Consider the following 16,405-nt stretch of genomic DNA (forward strand, 5'->3'; position numbering starts at 1 on the left):
TTTATTCTTTTTAAGATAGATAAAGATCTGTTAGTTAGCAGGCCAATCCCAACGCTGCTTAGGGAGATTCCAGAGGGCCTTAATCATTGATCAGTCTTTTTTCTTGAAGGAGGGCAAGGAACCACAAAACTGAGCTAAGAAAGTTTCTCAGAAAAATGTGGAATGGCTTTCAAAAAGTTAGGCCACTATTATATATCTTCCTTGACTAGCAAAGCAAAGAAAGCATTCTGTTTTTTTCTTTTGTAGTACCACTTTAGAAGTTTAACTTTTTACAGTTATCCTACTTCCTGTTACTTCTAAACACTAATCATAGTCTCCAGAAGAATCTTTTGGAATTAATAAAGTAGTCTTTTGGATTGGGTATTTTTTGTTTTCCAAATTTCATTTTCTTGAATTAGGATTTATAGGAACATTTCTACTATGCTGTAAATCTCTTAATAGAATTTTCAGAGCTGATCAGATCTTAAATGTTAGGGTTATGGTAACAGATGTTTTAAATATGTTCATTAAGATTACTCTTTATAAAAAGTAAAATCTGTGAAATTTGCTTTCTTAATTTTCAGGAGTGCATCAGAGCCTTAGGTAGAAATAAACCTCATACTCCTTTCCGAGCAAGTAAACTCACTCAGGTGTTAAGAGATTCATTCATAGGTGAAAACTCTCGTACCTGCATGGTAAGTTTGTTTGTTTTGTTTTAATCTTAAATGAATAATTATGTAGTATATATGGGAAAATTATAAAATACATTAATGACAGTCATTTAAAGTCTATTGTGAGAGATACAGTGATACTTGAAAATGTGGTCCCTGCCCGTCTGATAGGATTATATTGTAGTTATAATGCATTCTACTAATTCCAACATCTGATTCTTCGTGAGATTGGTTTTCATTGATTTCTGTTTTCCTTGCATATTGGGCACACTTTTCTATTCATATATCTAGAATTTTGGATTATATAATTTTCATTATGAATGAATATTTTATGGACACTCTGGATTCTGTTATGTTCTTCTAAAGATTATTGATTTTGTTATTGTTGTTATTTTAGCTGGAAGTTAACTTAGCTGAACTCCAAACTCTTGTCTCCCCAGCTGTGGGCATCAACTGACCTTGAAATCTCTGTTTAGCTCTTTTAGACTTAGCTGTGTTTCTTGCAGTCAACCTTGTGTTCAGGGGTCAGCCAGAGATTTCGGTAGTATAAATATATATGTAGAATATGAGTTTCTTCCTCTGTGGTTCTCTTCTGGGACAAACTTCACTTCCCAGCTGCTATAGTGCCTACCTCCAAACTCCATCCTTTAGTTTAACCAGTGAAACTCCAGATTTCTATTGAAGTTTTAGTTGTCCTGTGTGACAGCAGCAGAGTTTGCCCTTAGGCAAAAAAAGTTATCAAAAGTAGGGGCGGACAGTCACTCAATGTTACTCCCTTCTTCTAGGTGTTGACCTTCATTTTCTGCCTGATAGTTGATCATTTTGTGGTGCTATCAGAGTTGTTTATATTTTAACTGGAGTTTATAATTATTCTTTGATTATGGGTATGAGATAGTGAATTATCTTGGAGCTAAGGTATCATTAATAACTCTTTTTTTAGATGACCATGTTAAAATTAGACCTGACTGAGCCATATGTCAGTATTACTTGTCATCATTTATAACATTTTCTTTACCTTTGCATTTTTCCCCTATAGATTGCCACAATCTCTCCAGGCATGGCATCCTGTGAAAATACTCTCAATACATTAAGATATGCAAATAGGTATGAGAAATGGTTATTTATTTTGAAATTTGAAGGGAATAGAACAATATATGGTTTGATTTAATATCTGATAGGGTACATCTTACTGCATTGCTCTTTACATTTTCAAGAGAAATTTGCATGTTATTCATTGAAATGATGTCTAGAATCATTTTGTCATATTCTAAAAATAATTGGAAATTGTAATTTGGGAAGACATATTTTTAGTAGAATAGGTCTTATAATCATAGAACATGATTGTATTTTTCCATTAACCAAGTTATATTTCATAATATTTTACTATATTTAAAATCATGAAAATTCTTATTATTATTTTAAGACTCAAAAGTGAGTATCAGGAGCCAGTCCGTATTTCTTAAATTGTTTTGCATATACTGAAAATTATTTCTGATAATCTTAAATATTATACATGGGGAAGCTAGAGTTTAAGTAGTGATAGCACAGTTCTTTCTGGTGTTCTGTATGGGTTACATTTTATTATTTATGGCAATAGTGTTACAGACATTAATGGACAATTGCATTATTACAAATGAGAGGACAAAAAGCGTTACACATTATTAAAGCAGTTTATTCCTTATAGTCACAAAATGCCCTTGGAATTTTGGATTGTAATAGGCATGTTTATATTTGTTCCAGAGATTTTTTCCCATTGCTCTTGTTTTGAATGACTATATATATAGTTTTAAATTTGTATTATCACATATTGCATTTGTGATTTTAACCTAGAGATAAAATTCCTCTTTGTATTCCATTTCTAGTGTGGAGAATCTCTTAATTTTGCTAAACATGAGTATTTGTACTATTTTTTTGTTTTAATCACTATGGAAATTTTATTTTTAATCTTTCATTAAAGTATGAAATACATATGCATACAGAAAAGTACCCAAAACACAAGTGAATAATTTAATGAATATTTACAAAGTGAAAATTCCTGTCATCAGACCAAGAAATAAAACATTTCCAGTCCCCCATAAAATTCCCCATGTGTCCCTTTCTAATCACGAATCCTGAATAACATGCCTAAATCCATTAATTTCTACCCCAAGGTAGCCATTGTCCAGACTTTTGTGGAATAAATTTCTCAATTTTCTTTCTCTCTTTTTAAAAATAGTTTTACTACCTATGAATGTATCCCTGAACGATATAGGTAGCTGTATTTGAACTTCACATAAATGAGATCATATGCTTTGTTCTTTTGTATTTTGCTTTTGCTTCAGCTAAAGAGATTTTTAAAAATCATCAGTAAAAACTGTTGGAAAGTATAAACTTATTGACCTTTTGTAAAGATATTAAAAATAATAACTTTTAAAAATAATTGAACTTTATTTTTAAATTTAATACCCTTTAAACTTTGAATTATAAGGTTCTAGCTATGAACCTTTATAGTACTTTTTTTTTTTTTTTTTAATGTGGTACGCGGGCCTCTCACTGTTGTGGCCTCTCCCGTTGCGGAGCACAGGCTCTGGATGCGCAGGCTCAGCGGCATGGCTCACGGGCCCAGCCGCTCCACAGCATGTGGGATCTTCCCAGACCGGGGCATGAACCCACGTTCCCTGTATCGGCAGGCGGACTCCCAACCACTGCGCCACCAAGGAAGCCCCTATAGTACTTTTAATCATTCTTTGTAGTGAACATTTTTGGTATTGTGGGTTTTTTTTCATTAATTTAAAATGCTTCTTGTTTCAGAATTGTTCATGGGAGAGATGAGGAACAGCTTAGTGTAGTAAAATGATTGCCGTGTTGTAGAATTAAAACCCTCCATGTCTTCAGACTTCTGGCTGCAAAGGAATCCCCCTAATGTGAAAATGCTGTATCTGGTTATTCCTCTAGTTCATTTAGATCCAAGTAAAATATTTTAATTTATTATCATGTAATGTGATTCATTTGCAACCATTACTAACCATCTAGGACAAATAATTCTGTCTTTTATTTCCATATCTCTAGGAATAAAGATTTTCAACCTCATTTGATAGCTCATTTGAGGAATATAATTCCTGCATATAGAATAGTTTAGGTTGGGCAAGAGAGCTTTGAATAGAGGAAAAATGTGGTTAGGGGCTAATAGGTATCTAAATTAGGAGATTCTGAAAGAATAAGTAATGGGGTTGGGAGTAAAAAGAGTTATTAGGTCAGTATTAGAAATTTAGGTTTGTCAGCACGTGTGTAAATAAGCTTTCCAAAAGGATAAAGGCAAAGGAATCTGGTATTCAACCTTTCAGAGTAGATATTACCAATAGGTCAAAGAAAGATTCTAAGTAAAAGAAATTATTAGTTTGATCTATGTGACTGTTTTTGATGTATAACAATAGTAATTTCATTTAGTTCAACCTAAGAGAAGTAATGAGAAAAACAGAGAATATGGTTAGTATATTGAAGTGTTTAAACATAAGGTTTGTACTCACAGCTAGGTTTGAACTTCAGTTATGCCACGTTCTCATTGAATGAACTTGGGTAAGATACTTTATTGCTCTGAACCTATTTCTCATCTGTAAAGTGGTGATAATAATATCACAATATTGTCGTAATGATTAAATAATATAATGTCTAAAAAATATTAATCATAATATCTGATATATAGGAAGTAATTAATAAATATTGCCTACTGTTATGAAATGGGATTGGCCTAAAGAGGACATAGGGAGTCACAAAAATTGGGTCATAAAAGCCATGATTTAGTTAAATATAACTGTTAGAGACATTAGCAAAAGCAATTTAAATTCCATTGCTAAAGGATTTTTTTCACCATGGTTCGTCACCTGAATCACCAAACACAGGAAATTACCTGAGTGACTGTTTTCTCAGTTTGTTCCAGGATTGCTTTATAGCTAATACCATTCTAGGTGCATAGGAAAGAAGTTAATTCATTATAAATGGTGTATGCCATTAGGACTTAATTCTCTTGTGTCCTGTTTGAAAAGACTGCAAGAGTGTTGAGGACTCATTAATGCTAATAAAATATTCATGGTATTGACTACACAAGGAAATTAGACATGAGTGGTCATGTAGCTAAATACAGGGCATTTCAAATTTAGGTGATGGACTCGTTAAACCTCTAGAAAGATCATGAGAAAAGGAAGGACTATGGAGTAGGGAGTCAGTAGAACAGAGGGGTTCAAAAACCTCTTCACATTGATTATTTTTAAGATAGTGTAAATATATTGTCATAACAACGTTGATCCTTTTCTAAACAAGTTAAACTGAGTACTAAATGCAAATGTGAAATGTGCATTGCTGTCTTTACAAGAGCATTTTCTTTTTAATTTGTTGCTGTTTTGGTGCTGCAGAGTAAAGGAGTTTGGAATTAGTCCATCAGACATTCCCTTCTCACAGGGTAGTGGCAGTCGCCCTGATCTCTCTCCTTCTTATGAATATGACGACTTTTCTCCTTCAATTACCAGGTCTACTTCATTCTATACATAAGATGTTTATTTTAATAGTTTCTTTTGGATTGTGCTATGTATACATGTTTTATAGCATTTACTTTCATAGCATATACTTTTGTCCTGAGCCATTTTATTTTTCATTTTCATTTGGCAGGTGGTGGTTATACTGCATGATCTTCATTTTTATGTACTTTATTAATTTGCTTTAAAATGTTGATTTAGAATTCAGGCTTCCTTTTCCCCTCTCATCTTTTTAAGGATGATGTCATCTTTGCATATTTACCATTGAAGGATAAACTGTCTTATTTAAAACGAACAGTTTACATTCTTTCTGTCTGCAAGGAAATCACAAGGCTCCTCTTGACTTAAAAAGTGTACCCTCTCCCAAATATGTAAATTGAAGTTTAAGGGGTAAACTTTTTTTAATGATAGAACTTTACAGCTTATAATCTTTATAGATTAGAAATATTTCACATGTAGCTATTTTAATTGAGCCTTCTAACTACCAAATCTGCAAAGTGTATTAAATTCTTTGATTTTGGGGGACTTCCCTGGTGGTCCACTGGTTAAGACTCCACGCTTCCACTGCAGGGTGCGCAGGTTCGATCCCTGGTCTGGGAACTGAGATCCCGTGTGACACACGGTGCAGCCAAAACAAAAAAACAAAAAAAACCCTGATTTTTGACTGTGATTCATTTATTGATCTAAGTGCCATTGTTAGCATTTTTCTATTCAGCAATTTAGTTGCAACAAGTGTCTTATTTATTTTGAAATACTGAATCTGCATACTTTGTTGATTCTCAATTTGTTATGCACAGTAATTATGTTTGAAGTAATTGTAAAGTTATATACCTAAGTAAATTCCTAAAGCTTCACAGCTAAACATACCTTTAGTATTTCCACAGATTTCAGTTAGATTTGATCTGGAAAGCTGACATCATCAATATTAATATGTTTATTGAATTGCTTTTATATTAAATAGGTTGATATTTCTTGTTCCTCTGCATGAATCTTTGTTAATTATAGATACCTCTTATGTGTTTATAGGGTGAAAGAATTGACTGTGGATCCAACTGCCGCTGGTGATGTCCGTCCAATAATGCACCATCCACCAAATCAGATTGATGATTTAGAGGCACAGTGGGGTGTGGGGAGTTCCCCTCAGAGGGATGATCTAAAACTTCTTTGTGAACAAAATGTAAGTGACATAATATAGTTGTAATTATCTAATCTTAGTCATTTCATCCATAGCAGAATAAGTGAAAACTATCATCTAAATCAGGGATCAGCAAATTACAGCCTATGGGCCTGCCATCTGTTTTTACAAATAAAGTTTTGTTGAAACATGGCCCTGCTCATTAAGACCAGAGGTGACAAAGATTGTATGGCTCACAACCCCAAAATATGTACTAAAGTTCACTGACCCCTGATCTAGCTATTCTTTTTTCCAGATTTTATACTGATGTTAAAATTGGGGATTTTTAAAGTAATACAGGGAAAAAACAAGTTTAAGAATTGTACATGCAATATATCACATATATAAAGCTTAGAAACAAGATTATGGACACATGCACATGCATTAAAGGATTCATGAACTGTATCAAAAATGGAAAAAATCTGACATTTGTTAAATCTGGTTGCTTTCTGTATTTTTGAATGTTTGGTGACATTTCATAAATTTAAAATTTTGATTCCCGTGTTACTTAAAAATAATAATATGTGCCCACTGCATAAGGACAGTGAGGTATAAAGAAAGAACAAAAAAGCACAAACACATTTTCACATAGTTATTTAACTTCATTTTTTAAATGTATAATCTATATAGTTTTGTATCATCCTTTTCCCACTAAGAATCCTATAGTGGCATTTTCTTATAATGATAAAGGTAGCATTTATTAGTTGCTTACTTCATGACATATATTTGCTAGGCATCTTATGATCTGGTATAGTCCTCACTATTCAGTGTGGTAGGTACTATAATTATCCCTGTTTTTAACTTGACTAAGATCATATAAGTAGTAAGTACTGAAGCCCAGCAGGATTGAAATCTGGGTCTTTCTTATACCAGAGTGAAATCTTAGGTCAGCTAAATTGATTGCTTGCTGCAATAAGATATTCTTTGGAAACAGTATAACTTAAGTTAATGTTTTTATACTTTCCAGCAGGTATTTTAAAGTCCAAAATATTCTAGAGTAAACAATCGGATATCCTACTTTTTGTTATCATGTTTCAAAATACTCTACAAAGTAGGCCTCAATGCAGCAGTTCTCAACCAAGAGTGACTTGGCCCCTCTCCAGGGAAAAATGTATGGAGACATTTTTGGTCGTCACAGGTGGGATGGTGTTGCTAACATCCAGTGGGATGAGGCCAGGGATGATACTAAACATCATACAATGCACAGGGACAACAGCCTTCCTCCTTCCCCCCAAAATGTCTATAGTGTCGAAGTTAAGAAACCTGGTTTAAAATAAGAGTTCTGGGCTTCCCTGGTAGTGCAGTGGTTGAGAGTCTGCCTGCCGATGCAGGGGACACGGGTTCATGCCCCGGTCCGGGAAGATCCCACATGCTGTGGAGCGGCTGGGCCCATGAGCCATGGCCGCTGAGCCTGCGTGACCGGAGCCTGTGCTCCGCAACAGGAGAGGCCACAACAGTGAGAGGCCAGCGTACCGCAAAAACTAAAATGAAATAAAATTTAAAAAAAAATAAAATAAAATAAGAGTTCTGAACTTTGAACCATAGAGGATAAAGACCTAAAAATGAAACCCTGGTGTTAGTCTATCCCCTGTCCCCAAAACATTTGAAAGAGACTGCAGTTGCTTTGTAAATCCTTAAAGCAAAAAAAAAAAAAAAAAAAATTCCTTAAAGCAAACCCTGCATTGCTCCTAGATACAGTGCCTACAGAGATATGGAAAACCAGAACAGGATAGGCACTCCCTATAGCAGATCTCTCACATTTTATTCTTGCATCTATTGGGTCTTTGCAGGACCTTAATTTGGAGAGGTTGGCTAGGTGACCAGAACTAATCCAGAGGCTTTAAGCATGACATCATGGGTTCTTGCAACCTCCCTTATAGAGTATGGATTTCTTTCAACTTTGCCTTCCCCAAGGAACTGTCTTGAGATGGTTCAGCATTAGCCTTTAGTTAAGTATTGGTGCATGTGTACATATTCTTATTGCTATATTAAATTTTAACAAGGTAGATTAAAATGGGATAGTGTCCAGGACATGCCTTGGAGATAAAGTAATATAGGAAGACAAACTAGAGGATAATCAAGTGCATTAGAATTCCATAAGTAGTTGTATAGACAAAAAGTATTCTGAGTGGGCTGCATGGAAGTGATAGGAGTTTGCATAATATCTTGAAGCAGAGAAAAGACAGGACATTCTTGGCTTGGCAGGGAAGTGGGCAGATAAAATGAGTAAAGGTGGTTGACTGTGTGTTTACCAGAAGGACAGAGAATATGAGAGAATCATGCCTGCATGTCTTGATTAAAAGCAGATGGCTCTTTTCCCAAAGAGAAAATAAAAAATTCTTTAGCCAATTTGATTATATAAACTTTTAGGGATGGCAGCTTATTGATGAAAGAGTCAAATAAGTCAAAGTCTACTTATAGTATTTAATTTAATGAAAATACACACATATATTTAGAATTGTGTATTTTATTTGAAAAATGTTGCTTTTCCTACTGACATTTTATAAAACAAGTTTAAGGGTACTTCTCAATCACTACAGCCACGTTTTGAGGAAATAAATCATTAGATGTTAGAGTTGGGAAGGAAGCTGAAAAAAGAAAGCAAGGCCAGAGAAGTTTGACTTGATGTAGGACCAAAATATGTTGCATATACATATGTGAGTTTTTGTTGATAAAGTTGTGAATTGTCCATTAAAATTTCTGTAAAAACCAGTAAGTAAATTGTAGAATGCAATTCAGAAATTAAAATTTAGTTAAGAGTTGAATCCTTCAGAATACCAATTTGATAGTCACAGTCATGAAAGATACTATGTTTACGTCTCTCTTCTAGTGAAAAGAAATTTAAGACATATATGTGAATTAAATTGTTAGGGAAAGTAAACACTGAGGAAATATTTCAGTATATTTCTAGCCTGTGATAAATGTATTTTTGAAAAGTTGCACTCCAAAAGAGATTGCTTTTTTACAGTAATTCTGCAGTAAAGCTTGGGATAAGTGAAAACTGTTTCTTACTGATGTGTTTAAGTTTGTCTTACTGAGTGTTATGTTAAATATTTTTGACCCATAAAAAGAAATTGTGGCTTTGCCTTTCATGTTTTGTTTTAGTTGTCTTTAACATTCAAGCATCCTCAATTTCTAAGTTGCATTTTCGTAGATGACACAGAAAAACTACTTTTTTATTATAACATTTAAAATATAAACTTATGTCATAATTTTTGAACTATTTTTATTTTAAGGAAGAAGAGGTTTCTCCACAATTGTTTACTTTCCACGAAGCTGTCTCACAAATGGTAGAAATGGAAGAACAAGTTGTAGAAGATCACAGGGCAGTCTTCCAGGTAAAGTAAGACAACATTTAATCAAATGTTTCTCTAGAAAAACTAACTACCAACTTTTGTAATTCTTTGAGTATCACACTATTCTAAAAATAATACTTGTTTATGTGTAAGTATATGTGTATTTGTAGGGCATATGACACATTAAATTTTGAATAGAATGAATGATCACTACAAACAAACTTTCTTTGCAGGTGTGATGGAAAGATCTAGTTTATTTCTTCTGTTCTCCCACTTCATTTGCTTTTGTCAGTTGTCTGTTTATAGAGGAGCTGAACTTCTACCCTCCACTACCCCTTTCTTCATGGTAGGCCAGTTTGTTTGACAGCAGTAGGAAAAACTCTTTTAAGGGTATCAGAACAATTGAGGAAGGGTCAATCTTTGTAGGAAAAGAGGAGTATTTCAGGAGAGTTACTGTACTGACTGAGCTGTCAGTGGCAGATGACTGAGGGGTATTATATCCCTTCCTATAGCAGTAACTCCTTAGGTATTTATCCCATTGTGTGTTAAACCTATTTTAAAAAACCTTTTACCATACGATCCTCCCCTCTCCCTTTTTATAAACAAGGAAATATTCTGGGGACTTCCCTGGTGGCGCAGTGGTTAAGAAAATGCCTGCCAATGCAGGGGACACGGGTTTGAGCCCTGTCTGGGAAGATCCCACATGCTGTGGAGCAACTAAGCCCATGCGCCACAACTAATGAGCCTGCGCTCTAGAGCCTGTGAGCCACAACTACTGAGCCCACGTGCCACAGCTACTGAGCCTGCACAAATAGAACCCATGCTACCCAACAAGAGAAGCCACTGCAATGAGAAGCCCACGCACTGCAACAAAGAGTAGCCCCTGCTCACCCACGCGTGCAGCAACGAACACCCAACACAGCCAAAAATTAAAATAAAATAAATTTATTTTTTTAAAAAAGGAAATATTCTGGAGGGTGATACCTTTGAGGAAGTGAAGATAATTTTGAACATCTTTATGGAGACCGTACAGTCAGGTTGCCCCCCACCCCCTTCCCACAGTATATAAATCCATCATCCTATTAACCTATATTCCTTCTCTGATGTTGAAGAAATCTTCATTTATCTGTAAACAGACATTAACATTCCTCAGCTCTAGCCATTCAAGCACTTGGTTGAAGGTCTCAAAAACATAAGAGAACTGTTTATAACTTCAGAATAGCGTATACACTGATTAAAACTGTTACAGTTTTAGTCAAATCCATATTATGGGAATCTCTTCAGAGGCCTGGGTATTTAGATTAAATCAAAAAAGGACACTTGTAATTTAAGAAAATTGTTAGAACAATATGGACACCCATAAAAGTCAGGTGAGGCTTTCAAACTCAAATTTATACTTGATGTGTCAGAACTAAATTGGTACATTTATAGAACAGTTGTGTGTGCAGCACAATTGAATTGTCTTGGAATCCAGCAGTAGACTTGTGAATGCCTTGTTAGAATGAGGTATGGCACCACAACTACTGAGCCTGTGTGCTGCAACTACTGAATCCCGCGCACCTAGAGCCCATGCTCTAAAACAAGAGAAGCCACCGCAATGAGAAGCCTGGGCACTGCAACGAAGAGTAGCCCCCGCTCCTCGCAACTAGAGAAAACCCGCACACAACAACGAAGACCCAACGTAGCCAAACATAATTAATTATTTTTTAAAAAAAGGAATGGTTTCCTTGAAGCATTTATGAATAGTAGTAAGTAGCTACTGTTTAGTGGTTCATTTGACTCTTCTAAAATGAGCTATCCTGGGAATTCCCTGGCAGTCCAGTGGTTAGGACTCTGCGCTTTCACTGTGGAGGGCGTGGGTTCAATACCTGGTCAGGGAGCTGAGATTCTGCAAGCCACACGGTGCGGCCAAAAAAAAGGGCTATCCAGTGTTCCCTTACAGTCGACAATATTGAAGAGCTAGTGTGTAGAATTTAGGATTACCTCTTGGCTCAACCACTGTGAGGCCCCAAATAGATATGTTAATTCCAGATGATTTACAAGTTCTGGGCTCCCATAGGCCTCATCAGATTGATCAGTAACTTTATTATTACACCCGTTGTCTCTCTGTTTTAGGGACAGCTGTTGAAGTTTGAGATTTACTATGCTCATTGATGTGTGTGTGTGTGTGTGTGTGTGTGTGATTCATTCCCTCCCCCAAACCCCACTCAAAGTAGAGTAATAATAGGAAAATGAAGTCATCTTACTTGGCCTGTCACAGTGGTGTTTGTGTTCAAATTTAAGGAAATATTTCTTAATTTTACTCTATAATAAAGATGTTTTATGGTTATTAATATTTTAGAGAATACCATCTTGAGTATGTTTGATTAACATGAAATTTATTAATTGGTTTCTGTCTTATATATAGGCTCATTGGATTATTGATTTTTTTTTTCTTGGTCATTTCAGGAATCTATTCGATGGTTAGAAGATGAAAAGGCTCTCCTAGAGATGACTGAAGAAGTAGACTATGATGTAGATTCATATGCTACACAACTTGAAGCTATTCTTGAGCAAAAAATAGACATTTTAACTGAGCTGCGGGGTAATTCTTTTTTCATTTTAGTGTTTGAAATCTGCCTAATATTTGTATGTAATTAGTGGGAGGATTTCATATTGTAAGAAGATATCTGAAGTGAAAATTATGGGTACATTTAACATCTTTCTAGAGGTATTGAAGACCAACGAACCATTCTGATTTTTCTAAAAATGAAACATGAAAAATCATTTCAAGTGCTCTCTAGTCATCTTTTTCTTAGTCTTTGGAGAAGGTAAAAAGACATCTTATGATTAAAGAGGGACAATATATTTTAACAAGTTTATAAATTTTGTATACCCATTCAGAGTTTTAGTTTGGTGGGCCGATGCTTTTCAGAATTATTTTCCTTGGTTTAGGTCTATTACGGGTCATCTTTCTATAGCCTCCTATGTGCATCTCCTTTCTGTGCATATTGTCATGTTTTTCCTTTGAACACTTGTTTTAAAAAATGAAGGGGAAGGTTTCAAAACAACCCTTTCTACTTTGCTTATGAAGGGAGGCATGTGGTTTACCTACATGCCATGGCTTCTTTCTTGGCTTTTTAATTAGCTTATCTCTGCAGCTTCAGATAAGCGTGTATTGTATGTGCTTTCTTAGGCTTTGGCAAATTAGCTATCTTCATTTATATGCAAGTAGGTTTCTTTGTGTGTGCATGCAATGCAACATGAAACCAGACTGAAGTTGCTAGTTTTTAGCATCAAACAAGCTGCTTCAAATTTTTTAAACAAGGTTCTTTGTAAAGTTGGTTATTTGAAATCATCTCTTATAGAGTCAGCAGTGACCATTTTGCCAATTTAGAATTGTTTGTGCAGATGTAAGGTTTCTAAAACTTGATGTTTTTCATGTTCTTCATATTCAAGCCTTGATTTAAAGTGTTTTGATCATTTTTCTAATCTGTCATAATACACAAGCAGCTTTTTCAGTATGCATTTTATTCAGAAGACAGATCACAATGCATCCTAATTTTTTTTCTTTGTAAGATGTAGCTTTCAACTTAGTTCCTTTCCTTAATTTTCTCAGGATTCATGTATAAGCAAGCATATCCAAACTTTGAAGAAATTACTACCTAGATATTATATTATTCAGTCCTTCCTTAGAAAAAAATTTTTTTTTACCATCCAGAGATAATTTTGTTATTAACATAAGAAGTTTGAGAGCTATTATCTTGTATTACCAGGCATCAAATCCAGAAGTCCTTAAATTCCTTTCTTCTTCTTATTTTTGGCTGTGCTGGGTCTTCATTGCGGCACGTGGGCTTCTCTCTAGTTGCAGTGCAGGCTTAGTTGCCCTATGGCATGTGGGATCTTAGTTCCCCAACCAGAGATCTAACCCATGTCCCCTGCATTGGAAGCCAGATTCTTAGCCACTGGACCACTGGGGAAGTCCCCTTAAATTCCTTTCTAAATTTCAGAGAAGTCAACTTTTTCAACATCGTTTTACTTAGGAAGAGGGGAAAGAAATTGAGATACCAACTTTATATCTCTCCTTTTTTCTGAAAGCCATAATCTTTGCACATTTTAAGTTGGGAGACTGTTGGAAGGTGCTGTCTCTTGTGCATTGTGCGATGCTTACAAATATCCCTGGTCTCTACTAACTAGATGACAGTAGTACCACCCCAATGTGACAATCAAAAATGTCTGTAGATGTTACCCAATGTCCCCGGGAGGGGAGCGAAAATCACTCCCAAATTGAGAACCACTGTTACAGAAAGATTGCTCATGTTCACACAGCTATTATTTGCTTCCTCCAATTTTTACTTACGTATTTCTTACTCTTAAGTGACTGAATCAGTACACGAGAGACAGTAGGACAGAATTGTAAGGCCAAGAAATGTATGTCCTGTAATTTCCCTTCCCCATCATGCCCTTTTGCAATCCCTGATAAGGAAAAAATGACATGTCTTCTTAAAAACTCAAATAATCTTAAAATTTCATAGCTTAAAAAGGTAAAATAGGAATTGGGAGTAGACGTTTTCTAATATTGAGAGAAGAAATGTCTACTTTACACACATATATAGCCTCTTTACACTGCAAAAAGGAATTCAAATAAATTAAAATTGAATGCTGTAAAATGTGCCAAATAGAACAGAAATCTGTTGGAGATAACAAAAAAAAACCCCACAAGTATTTCCAGGAATCTAATGAGCCTGTTGCTATAGTTGAGCACTGTTCTGAGTTTCTGGCCAGAAAGAAGGAAAAATCCTGAGTTAATAAGAGAGCTGACTTGATAGGACCCATAAAGTTGTATGCTGCATTGCATGTAATGCAAAACTTATTCCCTTGTTCTTTTCTTTTTCCAAGATAAAGTGAAATCTTTTCGTGCAGCTCTACAAGAGGAAGAACAGGCCAGCAAGCAAATCAACCCGAAGAGACCCCGTGCCCTTTAAATCAGCATTTGCTGCTAAAGGATTCCCAGAACCCTCGCTACTGTAACATACAATGGTTCAGCTGTAAGGGCCATTCGAAAGTTTGAAATTTTTAAGTGTCTGTGGAAAATGTCTTGTCCCTTCAACCTGAATGACATTTCAATTTTGTGAAACACTCCTTTGTCTACAAGATGCTTCTAGTCCAGGAGGCACAACCAAGGTTTGGGAATAGTGAAGCATTTTGTTTCATTTACCCACATAGTGATTTACTTTTGAAGATCCTTGCCAATTTTATTTTCTGTATGATGAAGTAAGATTGTGGACTTGATCCAGAGGCGAATAGTAGGGGGAAGCCACAGCATTTCCTTTTAACTCAGTTCAATTTTCATAGCAAGACTGAGCAGTTTTAAATCCTTTGCGTGCATGCATACCTCATCAGTGATTGTACATACCTTGCCCACTTCTAGAAACAGCTGTGCTCACCTCTTCCTGCTTTGTGCCTTGACTAAGGCTACTGACCCTAAATTTCTGAAGCACAGCCAAGATAAATTACATTCCTTATTTGTCATTGTAAATTACCTTTATTGTGTGTACATTTTTACTGTAATTGAGACATTTTTTGTGTGTGACAAGATTTGCAGGATGTGCCATATCAATGAATGGAACTAAAGTCTGTGACAGTGGACATAGCTGCTGGACCATTCCATCTTATATGTAAAAAAATCTGGAATTATGATTTTAAAACCATATAACATGTGGTTATAATTTTCTTAGCATTTTCTTTGTAAAGAACTAAAATATAAACTAGTTGGTGTATAATAAAAAGTAATGAAATTCTGAAAAGAGTTTTATCTTAGGATAATACATATATATGCAGTGTGTGTTCCAGTGTGGTATTAACAAGACTAATAGTGCAATTTGATCTTTACCAATACCATTACTTAAGTTGAAGTGTCCATTAGCACCCCAAAATGAACCTTTTAAATGGTACTGTTAAAGGAAACTGGCTTCTGATGCATGAATATGTACATGTACATTGAAAGTAGTCCATAATAGAACTGTTAGTTTAAGCCAAGTATAGACAGTACGTAACTCTCTTGAAAAAGAATTTAAGCTAAGAAAGAGATGACTTTGCCTTGAAAGGCAGATCTGACCCAAGCTCCACCCATTACCTAATGTATGATGTTTCACCATTATTTGATGAGAATCACTAAATTCTCACCAGTCAGTTCATCTAGGGCATGCTGCTTTTTAAATGGTGGCACTTATTTTTACACATTGCTATTCCAAGGAAGAAAACTGGCCACTTTTCATGTAAATATTTTGTTAGAAGATTTATATATCTCTCTAGGAGTTTTCCCTCAGTTCCCAGGATAGTGTCTAGGAGTATGTTAACAACAAAAAAGTCTCCCAAGGGTGTCTTGTTTTGATTTACTCTAGGGAACTACCAGCTCATTCATATGGGCTAATGGGAAGCTATGAATAGAGTCACATGAGCCAGATTCCCTACTTCACTGTCCACAGAACTCAGAAGGTCGCTGTGGGAAATCCTAACACCATGGTGAAAAGCTCCTCTGTAAACCTGAAATCTAGAACAAGTGTAGATTTTCACAGTGTGCTTATTATTAAATCTATGGAATGATCTTCAAAGGACATAGAGATATGTGAATTTACTCATTTTAAAGCACAACAAATAAGTCTTAATTTATTATTTAAATTAGAAGGGTACTATCTCTGGAAGGTCTCCTCAATTTGAAATGTACTGCCTTATACTATAATGGCTTCATTCTGATTAGTATTCAAGGTATATTAAAAATCAGTACCAGAAAAGATC

At 35.2% G+C, this 16,405-nt stretch overlaps 1 protein-coding gene across 4 annotated transcripts in view; it reads left to right on the forward strand.

The window, feature by feature from the left end:
• KIF2A (kinesin family member 2A) overlaps positions 1-16,211 on the forward strand; it is a 69,618-nt gene extending 53,407 nt beyond the window's left edge. For 2 of the 4 annotated variants that reach the window (XM_007451168.1, XM_007451169.1), the window contains exons 15-20: positions 564-674; positions 1,687-1,754; positions 6,185-6,335; positions 9,569-9,670; positions 12,077-12,212; positions 14,507-16,211. In XM_007451168.1, the coding sequence (XP_007451230.1) occupies positions 564-674; positions 1,687-1,754; positions 6,185-6,335; positions 9,569-9,670; positions 12,077-12,212; positions 14,507-14,592 (654 nt within the window). In that variant the 3' untranslated portion in view covers positions 14,593-16,211. Of the gene's footprint in view, positions 1-563; positions 675-1,686; positions 1,755-5,038; positions 5,153-6,184; positions 6,336-9,568; positions 9,671-12,076; positions 12,213-14,506 lie in introns of all 4 variants that reach the window. The other 2 variants (XM_007451167.1, XM_007451170.1) reach the window with 2 other exon arrangements.
• The last annotated feature ends 194 nt before the right edge of the window (positions 16,212-16,405 follow it).

Source organism: Lipotes vexillifer, unplaced genomic scaffold (assembly GCF_000442215.2).
Source record: "Lipotes vexillifer unplaced genomic scaffold, Lipotes_vexillifer_v1.1 scaffold1362, whole genome shotgun sequence".
Taxonomy (NCBI): Eukaryota; Metazoa; Chordata; class Mammalia; order Artiodactyla; family Lipotidae; genus Lipotes; species Lipotes vexillifer.